This window comes from Erinaceus europaeus, chromosome 8 (genome assembly GCF_950295315.1).
Source record: "Erinaceus europaeus chromosome 8, mEriEur2.1, whole genome shotgun sequence".
Classification (NCBI taxonomy): Eukaryota; Metazoa; Chordata; class Mammalia; order Eulipotyphla; family Erinaceidae; genus Erinaceus; species Erinaceus europaeus.
In genome coordinates, this window is record NC_080169.1 from 100,261,266 (window position 1) to 100,275,700 (window position 14,435).

The 14,435-nt window shown below is 46.2% G+C and overlaps 1 protein-coding gene across 2 annotated transcripts; it reads left to right on the plus strand.

Moving 5' to 3' along the window:
• Positions 1–565: 565 nt before the first annotated feature.
• Positions 566–10,794, plus strand: SMKR1 (small lysine rich protein 1). 2 transcript variants are annotated; one of them, XM_060195726.1, is made up of 2 exons: positions 566–712; positions 10,251–10,794. In XM_060195726.1, the coding sequence occupies exons 1-2, from the start codon at positions 581–583 to the stop codon at positions 10,446–10,448; spliced, it is 330 nt and encodes a 109-aa protein (XP_060051709.1). In that variant the 5' UTR covers positions 566–580; the 3' UTR covers positions 10,449–10,794. The 2 variants fall into 2 exon arrangements, with proteins under 2 accessions (XP_060051709.1, XP_060051710.1); XM_060195727.1 differs by lacking the exon at positions 566–712 and adding an exon at positions 779–1,006.
• Positions 10,795–14,435: the final 3,641 nt, after the last annotated feature.

Sequence of the window (14,435 nt, forward strand, 5' to 3'; positions counted from 1 at the left end):
TGAGTAGTGAAGTAGTGCTGCAGGTATCTCTCTCCCTCGACTCTTCCTCTCAATTTCTGGCTGTATCTATCCAATAAATAGATTTTTAAAAAAACAGCTTTCAAGCCTGAGGCTCTGAGGTCCCAGGTTCAGTCCCTAGCACCACCATAATCCAGAGCTGAACAGAGCTCTGATCTTTCTCTTATTAAAATAAATAAGTAAAAAATATATTTTTAATCACGACAATCAGTCCTGCTCCCCAGATGCAGCCTCCTTCGGCAAAGGAATGGGGGAGATGAACTCAGCTCACTAGCCTTCTATCTCCTCTAGTCTAAGTCCACCGGTATAAGAACTTTCTGACTCTCCTATAAACATTTCCCCCGAGTTAATGTTGGTGCTGGGGGGGCGGGAAGGGGGCGGTGTAGGAGGACCGATCTCACTTTCCAAACGAGGTCCTGGAGTCGCACGGTGACTTCTGGAGGGCGACCCCCTGGACTGCCAGCACCGCCCAGTCCCACCTCCTCGCCGGCGCCCGGCCCCTCCCCCCTTGCACCCAGCGCGCAAGGTCGCAGCGCTCAGCCGGGGTCCCTGGCCGGCTGAGATGTCGCAGCCCCGACGGCCAGGGCAGCAGGGCGCCGCAGTGGGCAGGGTGAGCGTGGACGCCGGGACCCGCGCGGGAGCCTCCCGCCCCGGCCGCCCCCCGGGACTCCGGAGCCCGCTGCCATGGCAACAGGTAAACAGCGCGCGGCCCGCGGGGGCTATTGTGCGCTGGGAGCCCGCTAGAGGGCAGCGCGCAGCCTCGGGCGAGTGGCGGGAGCTCAGCCTGCGGCCTCCTCCCGCGGGCGGCGCCGGGGGCGGCTCCCAAGCGGCGCGGGCAGCTCCCCGGCCGGCGGCAGGTGCGGCGAGCGCGGAGGCGGAAGACTGGGGTGCAGCTCCCCGGTGATGCGCAGCGCCCGGGCGTCTCTCGGTTCCTGGATTGGCAGCTCATGCCGCGCTCGCCTGCTCGGCTGAGCCAGCGATCGCCATGGTAATAGGCGGCTCCCCCCAGGCCCAGGGACTCCCCGGGGCTGAAGCGGGGTGCAGAGTCAGGCTGAGCGCACTGTTGGTGAGCTGGCTGGGCTTGTGTTGCTTCTGAGGGAGCCACGTGCACACCCAGGAGATGGGTTCTGGGTGAGAACTAGAGAGGCTACTACTAACGGGGTGTGGAACTCAGGGCAAGAACACTGGGGCCCCGGGAGGGCTGCGCCTGCGGGCTAAAGAAGTAGGTGACACCCGCCCCCCCACACCTGCTTTAGAATGACTCTCCCTTCTCCAGTTTGAGGAAAGGCTGTGGGAGCCTCAGTGCGTGTGTGTGTGTGTGTGTGTGTGTGTGTGTGTGTGTGTGTGTGTGTAACGCCCGTGTTGCCTTTTATGCACCGGAAAGTTTGCAACATCCTTCCTCCCGTCATGCTCACCCATTCCCAGGTCGGCTTCACAGACACGACCCCCACCCCGACCCCCCGTTGAAGCCATCCTGTTGGGAGACCACAAGCCTTCGATCCAGCTTCCCACTGAGTCTCCCCATCAGAGTTCTCCACTGTGTTCAAAACCGAGGGCCCCCCTTTCCCCTCCACCAAACCACTGCTAAGGTGGTGCTGGGGATTGAACTTGAAACTTTGGAGCCTCTGGCATGAAAGTCTCTTTGCAGAGCTATTATGCTATCTCCCCAGCCCTAAAACACAGCTTTCTTAATATAGCAGGCTGGGTATCGGGCGGTAGCACAGCAGGTTAAGCGCAGGTGGCGCGAGCACCGGCATAAGGATCCTGGTTCCCCATCTGCAAGGGAGTCCCTTCACAGGCGGTGAAGCAGGTCTGCAGGTGTCTTTCTCTCCCCCTCTCTGTCTTCCCCTCCTCTCTCCATTTCTCTCTGTCCTATCCAACAATAATGATAGCAATAACAACAACAATAATAACAACAATAAACAAGCGCAACAAAAGGGTTAAGCGCCATGTGCGCTTAACCCGCTGCACTACCACCCGACCCCCCCATCTCATTTTTATATTCATCCATGTGATATATATCTGTAGTTTACCATTGTGTTGTATGGCTATATGGATTTGTTTTTCTCTTCACCCACTGATGGACTCTGGAGTTCTTTCTCATTCTTTATTTGTATTTTTTAAAGTTTTTAAAAAATTATCTTTATTTGTTGGATAGAGACAGCCAGAAATCAAGAGGGTAGGGGGAGCTAGAGAAAGAGAGAGAAGAGAGAGTGACACCTGCAGCCCTGTTTCACCACTTGGGAAGCTTTCCCCCTCCAGGTGGGGGCTAGGGGCTTGAACATGAGTCCTTGTGCATTGTAACAGGTGTGCCCTACCAGGTGCGCCACCACCCAGCTCCTCTCATTCTTTATTATTATTTTTTATTTTAATGAAAGAGAGAGACCCCAGAGCACTGCTCACCTCTGATTTATGGTGGTGCTGGGAATTGAACCTGGGATCTCAAAGCCTCAGGCATGAAAATCTTTTGCATAATCATTATGTTGTCACCCCAGCCTTTGTTCCACATTCTTAACTATTCAAGGAAAGTTACTGAGAACCTTCACATATAAATCTTTGAATGAGTGTATTTTTTTACTTCTCCTGACAAACACCCACGAGTGGAAAGACTGAACCATATTGTAGGTGTGTGTTTTTGTTGTTTAAAAAAAAAAAAAAGATTTATTTACGAGACAGAGAGTAGGAGGTGGAGGGAACCAAGGCATCACTCTGGATGCCAGAGATTGAACTCAGGACCTCATGCTTGGAGTTCCAAGCTTAACCCACAGAGCCACCTCCTGGGCCACATGGATGGTGAACTTTTTTTTTTTTTTTAATTTTTTATTTAAGAAAGGATTAGTGAACAAAAGCATAAGGTAGGAGGGGTACAACTCCACACAATTCCCACCACCCAATCCCCATAACCCACCCCCTCCCATGATAGCCTTCCCATTCTCTAGCCCTCTGGGAGCATGGACCCAGGGTCGTTGAGGGTTGCAGAAGGTAGAGGGTCTGGCTTCTGTAATTGCTTCCCCGCTGAACATGGGCGTTGACTGGTCGGTCCATACTCCCAGTCTGCCTCTCTCTTTCCCTAGTAAGGTGTGTCTCTGGGGAAGCTGAGCTCCAGGACACATTGGTGGGGTCTTCAATCCAGGGAAGCCTAGCCAGCATCCTGGTGGCATCTGGAACCTGGTGATTGAAAAGAGAGTTAACATACAAAGCCAAACAATTTGTTGAGGGATGGTGAACTTTTTAAAGAAGCTGCCAAATTTTTTCCGAAGTGACTGTCATTTTAGATTTTCACCAGCGGTGTAGGAGAGTTCTGGTTCCTGCTCCGTATTTTCATCAAGCCTCTGGTCAGTTTTGTTTTGTAATGATTTGATATTGGTTTACAGAACTATAAGAGAATAGGATACAGTTCCACACCAATCACCACCAGAGAGTTCTCTGTTCCCATTCCCTCCTTTGTAGACTACAGTGGTTCTGCCAAGGTGACAGATGTGGGTTGACTAATATTTCTATAACTACCTGTCTGTCTATCTCTATATATTTTTGCCCATTTTTCTATGTCCTGCCTTCTCTTCCTTTCTAAGTCATACCTACACCTATTACTTCCGGTGTCTTTCCGTGTTCCCCTCTTCTCTCTCTGGATCCTAATAGAAGCGGGTTTCAGAGCCCTTTACTCATCTTCTCTTAACACTTCTCCCCCTCTCTGGGAGTAGGGACCAAAAAAATTTGGAGGGTGCAGAAGGTGGGGGTTGTGGCTTCTGTAGCTGCTCCTCTCTGAGACATGGGCATTGGTAGGTTGATTCATATTCATTTCTAAGCTTTTTCTATCTTTCCCTAGTGCTGGTTAGTCTTTTTAACTTGAGTTATTCTAGTGTGCAGTAGCATCTCCTGATTTTAATTTCATTTCCTTGACAGTTGTATGTTGATTTTTTTTTATGTGCTTGCCTGCCACCTGTAAGTTTTTCTTTTTTTTTTGCCTCCAGGGCTATTGCTGGGGCTGGGTGCCTGCATTCCCACCACTGCTCCTGGAGGCCATTTTCCCATTTTGTTGCCCTTGTTGTTGTTGTTATTGTTGCCACTGCTGTTGTTGTTGAATAGGACAGAGAGAAATCTAGAGAAAGAAAGACACCTGCAGACCTGCTTTACTGCCTGTGAAGACCCCCCTCCCCCGCAGATGGAGAGCAGAGGCACCCGCAGCACTACAGCTTGGCCCCCCCAGTCTTCTTTTTTTTTTTAAATATTTGTTTAATTTTTAAATTTTATTTAATAGTGCCGCGAGAAATTGAGAGGGATCCACCCATGATCACTTCCATAAGGAATGTCCTCGCTAGCCTTTCTGTGGGCCACTGTAGAACCTTATCCTTATTAGCAACTAGCAATGATAAGGACTGGCTCTGAACAGAGAAGGAGACACCTGCAGCAGTGCTTTGCCGCTTGTGAGGCTTTCCCCTTGCAGGTGGGGACCAGAGGCTTGAATCAGGGTCCTTGTGCACTTGGTAATATGCACACTTAAACCAGTTGTGCCACTACCCAGCCCTAAACCAGTCGGTGTCAGTTCAGATATTTCCCTTTTTTTCATTAGGTGGATTTTTAAATGTGTTTCACAGGTCCTTTATTGTGATACAAAGCCTTGGTCAGATATGCTGTCTGCAAGTATTTTTTTCCATTCTGCAACCGAGTTTGCAATGTCTTAACAATATCTTTTGAGGGTCAGAGGAGATAGCACAATGGTTCTACAAGACTTTCAAGCCTGAGGCTCTGAAGTCCCAGGTTCAGTCCCCTCAAAAAAAGAAAACTTTTGAAGCCACAAGGTTTTCATTTGTGATAGTGAATTTATCAGCTTGTCCTTTCATGAATTGTACCTTTGATCCAAGAAATCTCTGCTCAGTCCAAGGTCACAAGGTTTTCTCCTGCACTTTTTTCTAGAAGTGTTATAGTTTTATATTTTATATTCAGGTCCTTTTTAAAATTTATTTAATCTCTACTGATGGTGCAGATGTAAACTGAGGTTCATTTCTGGCCAATTGTATTTATTGTTATAGCACCATTTTTTTTCCCCCCAGAGCAGTGCTCAGCTCTGGCTTATGGTGTGGGGCTTTGAACCTGAGACTTTGGAGCCTCAGGCATGAAAGTCTCTCTGTATAACCATTATGTTATCTCCCCCACCTCCCAGCACCATTTACTGAAAAGGTTATCCTTGAACCATTGATTTGCTTTGATACTTTGGTTGAAATCAGTTGTTCATATACATTTGGATCTACTTCTGAACTCTATTCTGCTCCATTGATCCATTTGTCTGTCTTCACATCAACCTCACACTGTCTGGATACTGTAGCTTTATAATAATACTTGAAATAAGGTAATATAATCCTTCAACTTTGTTCATTTTCAAAGTCGTTTGCATTTCTGTGTGTGTTAGAATCTCCTACAAAAAGATAAGGGCTTTGAGTAAAAATATCAGACTTCTAAACACCTTGCTACAGTCATCAAACAAAACAAACAAAAAAATCAGACATATCTTTCATCGTCTGGATTTCCATATGAAGGAAGGATTGCGCTTACCAATTTCTACAAAAAGTTAGAAACAGTCACTAAAACTGTCAAAGTTTTATGGAAATATTAGTTCTCAGACATGTTAGTGATTGAAAGGCACATGTTTGATTGTAGTCATTCCAGGTAACTCTCAAGTGTGCAACATACAAAGAAAATTATGCACCAAAGGAAAAGACTGAGGTGGGGGAGGGCTCAGGTCCTGAAACATTATAGAAGAGGAGGACCTTATGGAAGGGGTTGTATTGTTATGTGGAAATGTTACGCATGTACAGACTATTGTATTTTACTGTTGAGTGTAAACCACTAATCCCCCAATAAAGAAATTTTTTAAAAAATATGAAGGAAGTCAAAACCCAGAGTCTGTAACAGAGTTTGTCATCCCAAAGGGACACTTTCTGAGAAGATGCAGTCATACGGGGCTTTGTGTTGTCTCATTTGGATGTCCTCACAGAAGCCAGGCCATTGAGGTGCAAGATACTTCTCACATTCATTCCTGAGCTTTGTATTTTTTATTGTATTTTATTGTTCACTTCACTGAACAAAAATACTTTAGTGGCCTCTGAGGTAGCATGGTGGATAAAGTATTGGATTCTCCAGCATGAGGTCCTGAGTTTGATCCCCCTAGCATTGTCAGAGTGGTGCTCTGGTTCTCAGTCTCTCCTCCTGTCTCTCATTAATAAATAAATCATAATATCAGTGGGGCTTGGTGTGTGTTTGTTTGTCATTGCTAGGGTTCCATTGCGCTGAGCCAACTCTTTCAGACTGAAAGAGAGAGAGGGAGAGACCACAGCACCAAAGCATCCCCCCTTGTTGTGGGGGCTGGACTGGAACCTGGTTCTCATGCATGACAAAGCAGGTGTATTATACGGGTACTCTGTCTCATGGCATTACTTTATTTATTTATTGCCTCCAGGGTTATCATTGGGGCTCAGTGCCTGCACTATGAATCCACTGCTCCTGCAGGCTATGTTTTCCCTTTTGTTGCCCTTGTTTATCATTGTTGTTGTTATTATTGTTGTTATTGCTATCATTGTTGGATAGGACAGAGAGAAATTGAGAGATGAGGGGAAGACAGAGGGGGAGAGAAAGATAGACACCCTCAGATTGCTTCACCACTTGTGAAGTGACCCCTCTGCAGGTGGGGAGCCGGGGGCTCTAACTGGGATCCTTACTCCGGTCCTTGCGCTTTACGCCATGTGCGCTTAACCCGCTGCACCACCAACTGGCCACCTGATATTTTTTTTTTTGAGGTTAATTTTATTATTTATTGAGGGAGAAAACAGGAAGAGAATCAGATCATCACTCTGGCACCTTTGATTGCTAGGGATCAAATTGAGGACTTCATGCTCTAGAGTCTAGTGCTTTATCCACTTCTCTGTCTCCTGGACCACTCAGCTTGAGATTAACAACAAAAAAAAGATTTTTAAATTTATTTAATTTTTCTTACATTCGATGGGGCAGAGAGAAAGCGAGAAGACAGGAGGAGAGAGAAAGGGAGAAAAAGAGATATCTACAGCACTGCTTTATCATTTGTGAAGCTTCCCCCCTGCAGGTGGGGACGAGAGACTTGAACCCAGATCTTTGAGTGTGTCAACTCAACCAAGTCCTTGTCTCGTGTATCCTGTCTTGATACACCTGTCTCAGTGAGCTAGAAGATACTGCCTGGCAAGTGTCAGAGCATGTATATTTGTGTCATGATGGTCTGATATGTTTTCAAATTAGTCTTTATTGTGGAAATTGTCAAATAAATAGACATGGAAAAAGAAGTGTGGTATGAATCCCCATAAACCCAGTTCTCAGAAGCAGGAGTCTAAAGTCTTTTGCCACTTTTCATCTTCTTTCCTTTTTGGAGGGTAGGAAGTGGAAGGAGGAAGCTGTACTATTTAAAAATATATATTTACTCTATGAGAAGAGAGGGGGAGAGAAGGCCATGCATGAGATTCGGGAATTGAACTCAAGACCTCTTGTTTTTTCCACTGAGCTACCTCCTGGGTTACAATTGCAGTATTTTTTTTTTCAAGTCACTTTTTTTTTTTAATTCGTGATAATATTGGTTTACAAGATTGTGAAGTTACAGGGGCTGGTTCCATACCACACTCACCACCATAGTTGTGTGTCCTACCCTCAACAAGGACCGCCCTACTTCCCACAAAGTCTTAGACACAGTTTGTTTGCTTCTAGTTGTTTTGTTTTGTTTTGCTTCGGCAAGTCCGAGAGTTTCGGCACAACTGCAGTATCTGCAAGGAGCTCCCAGGCCTCCTTTGCTTTCCTCCCTACAGACGTTAGTGCTCACACTGCAGGGTCTGAACGTTTTCTTCCACGGCTCAGTGCTGTTGCCAGACCCGGTGCAATGGACAATCATTTGATACCACCGTGTTCCCTCAGTTGCCTAACATAGTCTTCCTTTTTTTTTTTTTTAACATTTTATTTATTATTTATTTATTCCCTTTTGTTGCTCTTGTTGTTTTATTGTTGTTATTATTGTTGTTGTTACTGATGCCGTCGTTGTTGGATAGGACAGAGAGAAATGGAGAGAGGAGGGGAAGACAGAGAGGGGGAGAGAAAGACACCTGCAGACCTGCTTCACCGCCTGTGAAGCGACTCCGCTGCAGGTGGGGAGCCCGGGGCTCGAACCAAGATCCTTCCACTGGTCCTTGTGCTTTGGGCGACCTGCACTTAACCCACTGCACTACCGTCTGACCCCCCCCCCCTTATTTAATTTAAATTTCAGAGCTGAGGAATGAACCCTTGTATACCCACAACGCTGCTGAGTGGGCTCCCTGATCCAATTTTTAGTCTTTTGCTCTTCCCCCACCTCTCTGTATATTTGTGCGTGTGTGCGTGCGTGCATGCGTGAGAGAGAGAGAGTGTGTGCGTGCATGCGTGAGAGAGAGTGCGTGCGTGCATGCGTGAGAGAGTGTGCGTGTGTGCGTGCGTGCATGCGTGAGAGAGTGCGTGCATGCGTGAGAGTGTGTGTGTGCGTGCATGCATGCGTGAGAGAGTGCGTGCGTGCATGCGTGAGAGAGTGTGCGTGCGTGCATGCGTGAGAGTGTGTGTGCGTGCGTGCATGCGTGAGAGAGTGCGTGTGTGCGTGCGTGCATGCGTGAGAGAGTGCGTGCGTGCATGCGTGAGAGTGTGCGTGTGTGCGTGCATGCATGCGTGAGAGAGTGTGTGTGCGTGCGTGCATGCGTGAGAGAGTGTGTGCGTGTGTGTGCGTGCATGCGTAAGAGAGAGAGTGTGTGTGTGTGTGTGTGGTGTATACACTAGGCCTGGGTGGGCAATAAATACATATTCATATGGAATGCAAACGCATGCATGATGACACTGCTCTTGAAAGACTTTTATTTCTCCTTTAATTTCACACACAGAGAGATAGAATTAACATAGGATCAAAGAGAGACACCAAAGCAGGCCATCACCACCCATGGATTCCTTTGGTGCTGTCCATGGTGCTTCAGTGTGGTGCCAGGGATCCGCCCCACATGTGCGGAAAGGCATGTCTTTGCTTTACCTGCTCCTGCTGCTGAGCCGTCTCCTGGCCCCTCAAAAAAAAAAGTTTTTTTAAATGGTAGAGACAAGAGAGGTAGAAACAGAGAGTGAAAGAAACCACAACACTAAAGCTTCCTTCAGTGCAGTGGGGCCAGGGTTGAACTTGGGTCACAAACATGGCAAGGTAGCCGCACACTATGCAAGTGAGCTATTTCACTGGTCTGTAAGTTTTTGTTTTGTTTTTGTCTTTTTTCTTTTCTGCTCGTTGGTTCAAATCAGTATGCAAACAAATCCCACATGTTACATTAGGTTGGGTCCCTTTTAATCTAGAGTGCTCAGTGGGCATCTATTAAATAGTGTATGACTTCTCCTAGTCTCTGAAAAAAAAGACAAACAACTGAAAGAAAATGGGGGAAATGATTTTTTTTCCTTCTAGGAATCTTATTTTTTTTAAGTTCACAGGAAATATTGAGGGCTAGAGAGATAGCAAAATGATTATACAAAAGATGTTCATGCCTGAGGCTCTGAAGTTCCAGCTTCAATCCGCCACATCGTAAGTCAGAGCTGAGCATGCTCTGTTAAGAAATGTGTGTGTTGGGGGTAGGTGAGGGGTGAGATAGCATAATGGTTATGCCATCAACATAGCATAACTTTCATGCCTGAGGTTCCAAGTTCCCAGGCTCAACCCCCACACACCATAGGCCAAAGCTGAGTAATACTCTGGTTTAAAAAAAGGGGGGGGACCCGGCTGTAGCTCAGTGGGCGAAGCACAAGGACCGGTGTAAGGATCCCGGTTCGATTCCCCGGCTCTCCACCTGCAGGGGCGTCGCTTCACAGGGGGTGAAGCAGGTCTGCAGGTGTCTATCTTTATCTCCCCCTCTCTGTCTTACCCTCTTCCCTTCATTTCTTTCTGTCCTATCCAACAACGACATCAATAACAACAACAATAATAACTACAACAACAGTAAAACAACAAGGGTAACAAAAGGGAAAATATAAAAAAAATTAACAAAAAAATTAATTTAAAAAAAAGGCGATGTAGATAGCATGATGGTTATGCAAAGAGACTGCCATGCCTGAGGCTCCAAAGCCCAGAACTGAGCAGTGCCCTGGTAAAATAATAGTAATAATAGAAATGTTGACAGTTCCACCAAGGTAATAATGACTCGTTTTGCTGTCTGTGTGTATCTTGCCTCTGAAAGCCAGGGAAAGGGAAAAGAGGGAAAAGCCGACCCAAGCCACGGGGGAAGAAGCAGAAAAAGCCGGAAGTGGACATCTTCAGCCCAGCGGCGATGCTGAACCTCTACTACATCGCCCACAACGTGGCCGACTGCCTGCACCTTCGCGGCTTCCGCTGGCCCGGCGCCTCCAAGGGGAAGAAGGGGAAAACCAAGATGTAGGTGGTAGCACGCCAGAGCGCCTCTGCTGCAGAGACCAGGACTGGGGGGAGAGAGATGGGGCGATGCTCCCATCGCAGGCAAAAGGAACTTTCCAGAAGGCAGCTTGAGACCTGAGCTTTCGAGATGTGTGCTTTCCTGTGGCAGCTACTGTTAAGGACATGCGTTTGGCCTCCTTAGCTATATAGATCTCTAGGTAGGGAGCACCACTGGGGTTTTACACAAGTGAGGGAGGAGAGGGGAGGCCCGAGTTTTACCTGAGTGATTCTTGCACCATGTTGTGGACTTGATAGGAATTAAACAATTATTGCAAATCTGGATCCAAATTAAAATTTTTTCTTAAATGGCAGTTCTAGTTTGCATGAGTTGTTATTGTTGTTGTTTTGTTGAAGAGAGGGGTTATTTAGAGAAGACATGGCAAAATAAGAAAAATGGGAGCAAGGTGGTCACGCACCTAATAAAGCACATTACAATGCACAAGCCCCCACGCACCACCTGCAGGGGGAGGAAAGCTTCAGGAGTAGTGAAGCAGTGCTGCAGATGTCGCTCTTTCCTTTGCCTGTCTGTCTTCCCGTTCCCTCTCAATATCTGTCTGCCCTAACAAAAAAAAAAAAAAAAAAGATAGTAAATAAATATTTTTTAAATGAGGGAGGGAGAAAAATTACACTGATTTTTCTTGGGAAACGCCTCTCTTGGACACTGTCTTCTTTCACTATCTTGTCCAGGAAAAAATAATAAGTATTGTGTTGGGAGCCAGGAGGTAGCACAGTGGGTTAAGCACACGTGGCGTGAAGTGCAAGGACCGGGGATCCAGGACCAGGGTAAGGATCCTGGTTTGAGCCCCAGAGTCCCCACCTGCAGGGGAGTCACTTCACAGGCATTGAAGCAGGTCTGCAGGTATCTTTCTTTTCCCCTCTGTCTTCCCCTCCTCTATCCATTTCTCTCTGTCCTATCCAACAATGACGGCATCAATAATATCAACAATAATAGCTACAACAATAAAACAACAAAGGCAACAAAAGGAAATAAGTAAATAAAAATTTTGAAAAATGTATTTTGTTTCTTTTCGAATTTTATTGGGCAGAGGGTAGATAGCATAATGGTTATGCAAAGAGACTCTGATGCCTGAGGATCCAGAGCCCTGGGTTCAGTCCTCCGCACCACCATAAGTCAGAGCTAAACATCAAATATATATATATATATATGGAGAGAGAGAGGGAGAGAGGGCAAGAGAGAGAGAGATACCAGAGCACTTGCTCGGCTCTGGCTTATGTTGGTGCCAGGAACTGAACCTAGAATGATGGAGCCTCAAACATGAGAGTCTTTCTTTTTTCTTTTTTTTTTTCTGTTTTTCTTTACCAGAGCACTGTTCAACTCTTGATTTATGGTGGTACGGGTACTGAGACTCTGGAGCCTTAGGCATGAGAGATCTCTTTGCATAACAATTATTCTATCTACCATTGTTTTTTCTTTTCTTTTGCCTCCAGGGTTATTTCTGGGGCTCCGTTCTAGCACTACAAATCTACTGCTGGTGGATATTTTTTCTATTTCTTAATAAATAGGACAGAGAAATTGAGAGAGGAGGGGGAGGTAGAGAGGGAGAGAGACAGAGAGACACCTGCAAACCTCTTCCATCACTTGTGAAGCTTCCCCCCCCTCGGGTGGGAAGCTGGGGGCTCGAACCCGAATCTTTGTGCTTAGTCCCGCCCCCTCTCCCACCCAACCCCCCCCCAACAAGTCTTTTGTTTGTTTTTTCCTTTATTGGGGGATTAATGTTTTACAGTCATCAGTAAATACAATAGTTTGTACATGCATAACATTTCTCAGTTTTCCACATAACAATATAACCACCACTAGGTCCTCTGCCATCCTTTTCCAAGACCTGAACTCTTCCCACCCCGACCCCAAAGTCTTTTACTTTGGTGCAATACACCAGCTCCAGTACAAGTTCTGCTTAGTGTCTTCTTTTTTTCTTTTTTAATTTCTTTATTGGGGAATTAATGTTTTACATTCAACAATAAAAAGTGTTTTCTTATCTTGTTTTTCAACTTCTGCCTGAGAGTGAGATCATGCCATATTCATCCTTCTGTTTCTGACTCATTTCACTTAACTTAATGATTTCTTCAAGCTCCATCCAAGATGGGCTGAAAATGGTGAAATCACCATTTTTAATAGCTGAGTAATATTCCGTTGTGTATATAGACCACAACTTGCTCAGCCACTCATCTGTTGTTGGACACCTGGGTTGCTTCTAGGTTTTGGCTATGACAAATTGTGCTGCCGCGAACATAAGTGTACACAGATCTTTTTTGGATGGATGCGTTGGGTTCTTTTGGATATATCCCCAGGTTGTTTCTTTTTTCTTTTTCTCTTTTTGCATTGTCTTTATTTATTTATTGGATAGAGACAGCCAGAAATCGAGAGGGAGAGAGACAGAGAGACACCTGCAGCCGTGTTTCACCACTTGCAGGTGGGGACTGGCTTGAGCCTGGGTCCCTGAGCACTGTAACATGTGCACTCAACCAGATGCGCCACCACCTGGCCCCGGGTCTTTTCTTCTGTAAAGTTCTGCTCAGCAGTGTGACTGTTTGCCTGATTTGACCCACATAGTCAACCACTGCCACCTCTCCAGATTCAGAGGAGGTCTCGAAACTTGACATCAGGCTCAACCTGACGCTGTTGACTGGCTACGGAAGAAGGGCAAACGCTAGAAGTAGAAGATGTCAGCAGAAAATAAGACTGTTGCTGCCAACCAACCTAGCATGTGCTTAGTAACAAAAGCTTCAGCACTGGGAGTCGGGCTGTAGCGCAGCGGGTTAAGCGCAGGTGGCGCAAAGCACAAGGACCGGCATAAGGATCCTGGTTTGAACCCCGGCTCCCCACCTGCAGGGGAGTCGCTTCACAGGCGGTGAAGCAGGTCTGCAGGTGTCTGTCTTTCTCTCCTCCTCTCTGTCTTCCCCTCCTCTCTCCATTTCTCTCTGTCCTATCCAACAACGACAACAATAACAACTACAACAATAAAAAAAAAATAAAGCTTCAGCACTGTGGTGGCACAGTGGATAAAACATTGGACTCTCAAGCATGAGGTCTTTAGTTCAACCCCTCATCCATTAATTAAAAAATAAAAAGGAGGGCCCAGGAGGTGGCATAATGGATAAAGCCTTTGACTCTCAAAATTGAGATCCCAAGTTCAATCCCCTGCATGCCATGTGCCAGAGTGATGCTCTGATTCTGTCGCTCTCTCATTAACAAGTAAATCTTTTTATTTATTTATTTATTTTCCCTTTAGTTGCCCTTGTTTTTTATTGTTGTTGTAGTTATTATTGCTGCTATTGTTGATGATGATGTTGTTGGGTAGGATAGAGAGAAATGGAGAGAAAGAAGGGGAAGACAGAGAGGGGGAGAGAAAGATTGACACCTGCTTCACCGCCTGTGAAGCGACTTCCCTGCAGGTGGGGAGCCGGGGGCTTGAACCTGGATCCTTATGCCGGTCCTTGTGCTTTGCACCACGTGCACTTAACGCACTGCCCTACCGCCCGACTCCCTAACAAGTAAATCTTGGGGAAAAAAAAAAGATTCAGAGACTGGGCGGTGGTGCATCTGGCAGAGTGCACACATTACCATATATAAGGACCCCTGTTCAAACCATGGGTCCCCACCTACAGGGGGTAAACTTCACAAGTGCTGGAGCAGAGTTGCAGGCGTCTATAACCCCCTTCTCTATTTTTCACTAGTGATTTAGTATTGATTTACAAAATTATAAGAACAGGGATATAACTCCACACAGTTCCCACTACCAGAGTTCTGTGTCCCCATTTCCTCTATTAGAAACTGCAGTGGTTCTCCCAAGGTCACAGATATGGGTTGACTATTTATATATCTTTATCTACTTGCCCATTTTTTTTTCTAAAGTCCTGCCTTCTTTTCTAAGTCACACCTATACCTATTACTACTTCTAAGTGTCCTTCCTTTTTTTCCCTCTTCTCTCCG

Excerpts from the sequence above, each read along its gene's own strand:
- SMKR1 (XM_060195726.1), top strand. The coding sequence starts at position 581 with ATGTCGCAGCCCCGACGGCCAGGGCAGCAGGGCGCCGCAGTGGGCAGG. Across the intron at positions 713-10,250 it reads GCCCGCTGCCATGGCAACAG|CCAGGGAAAGGGAAAAGAGG; the intron begins GTAAACAGCGCG and ends TGCCTCTGAAAG.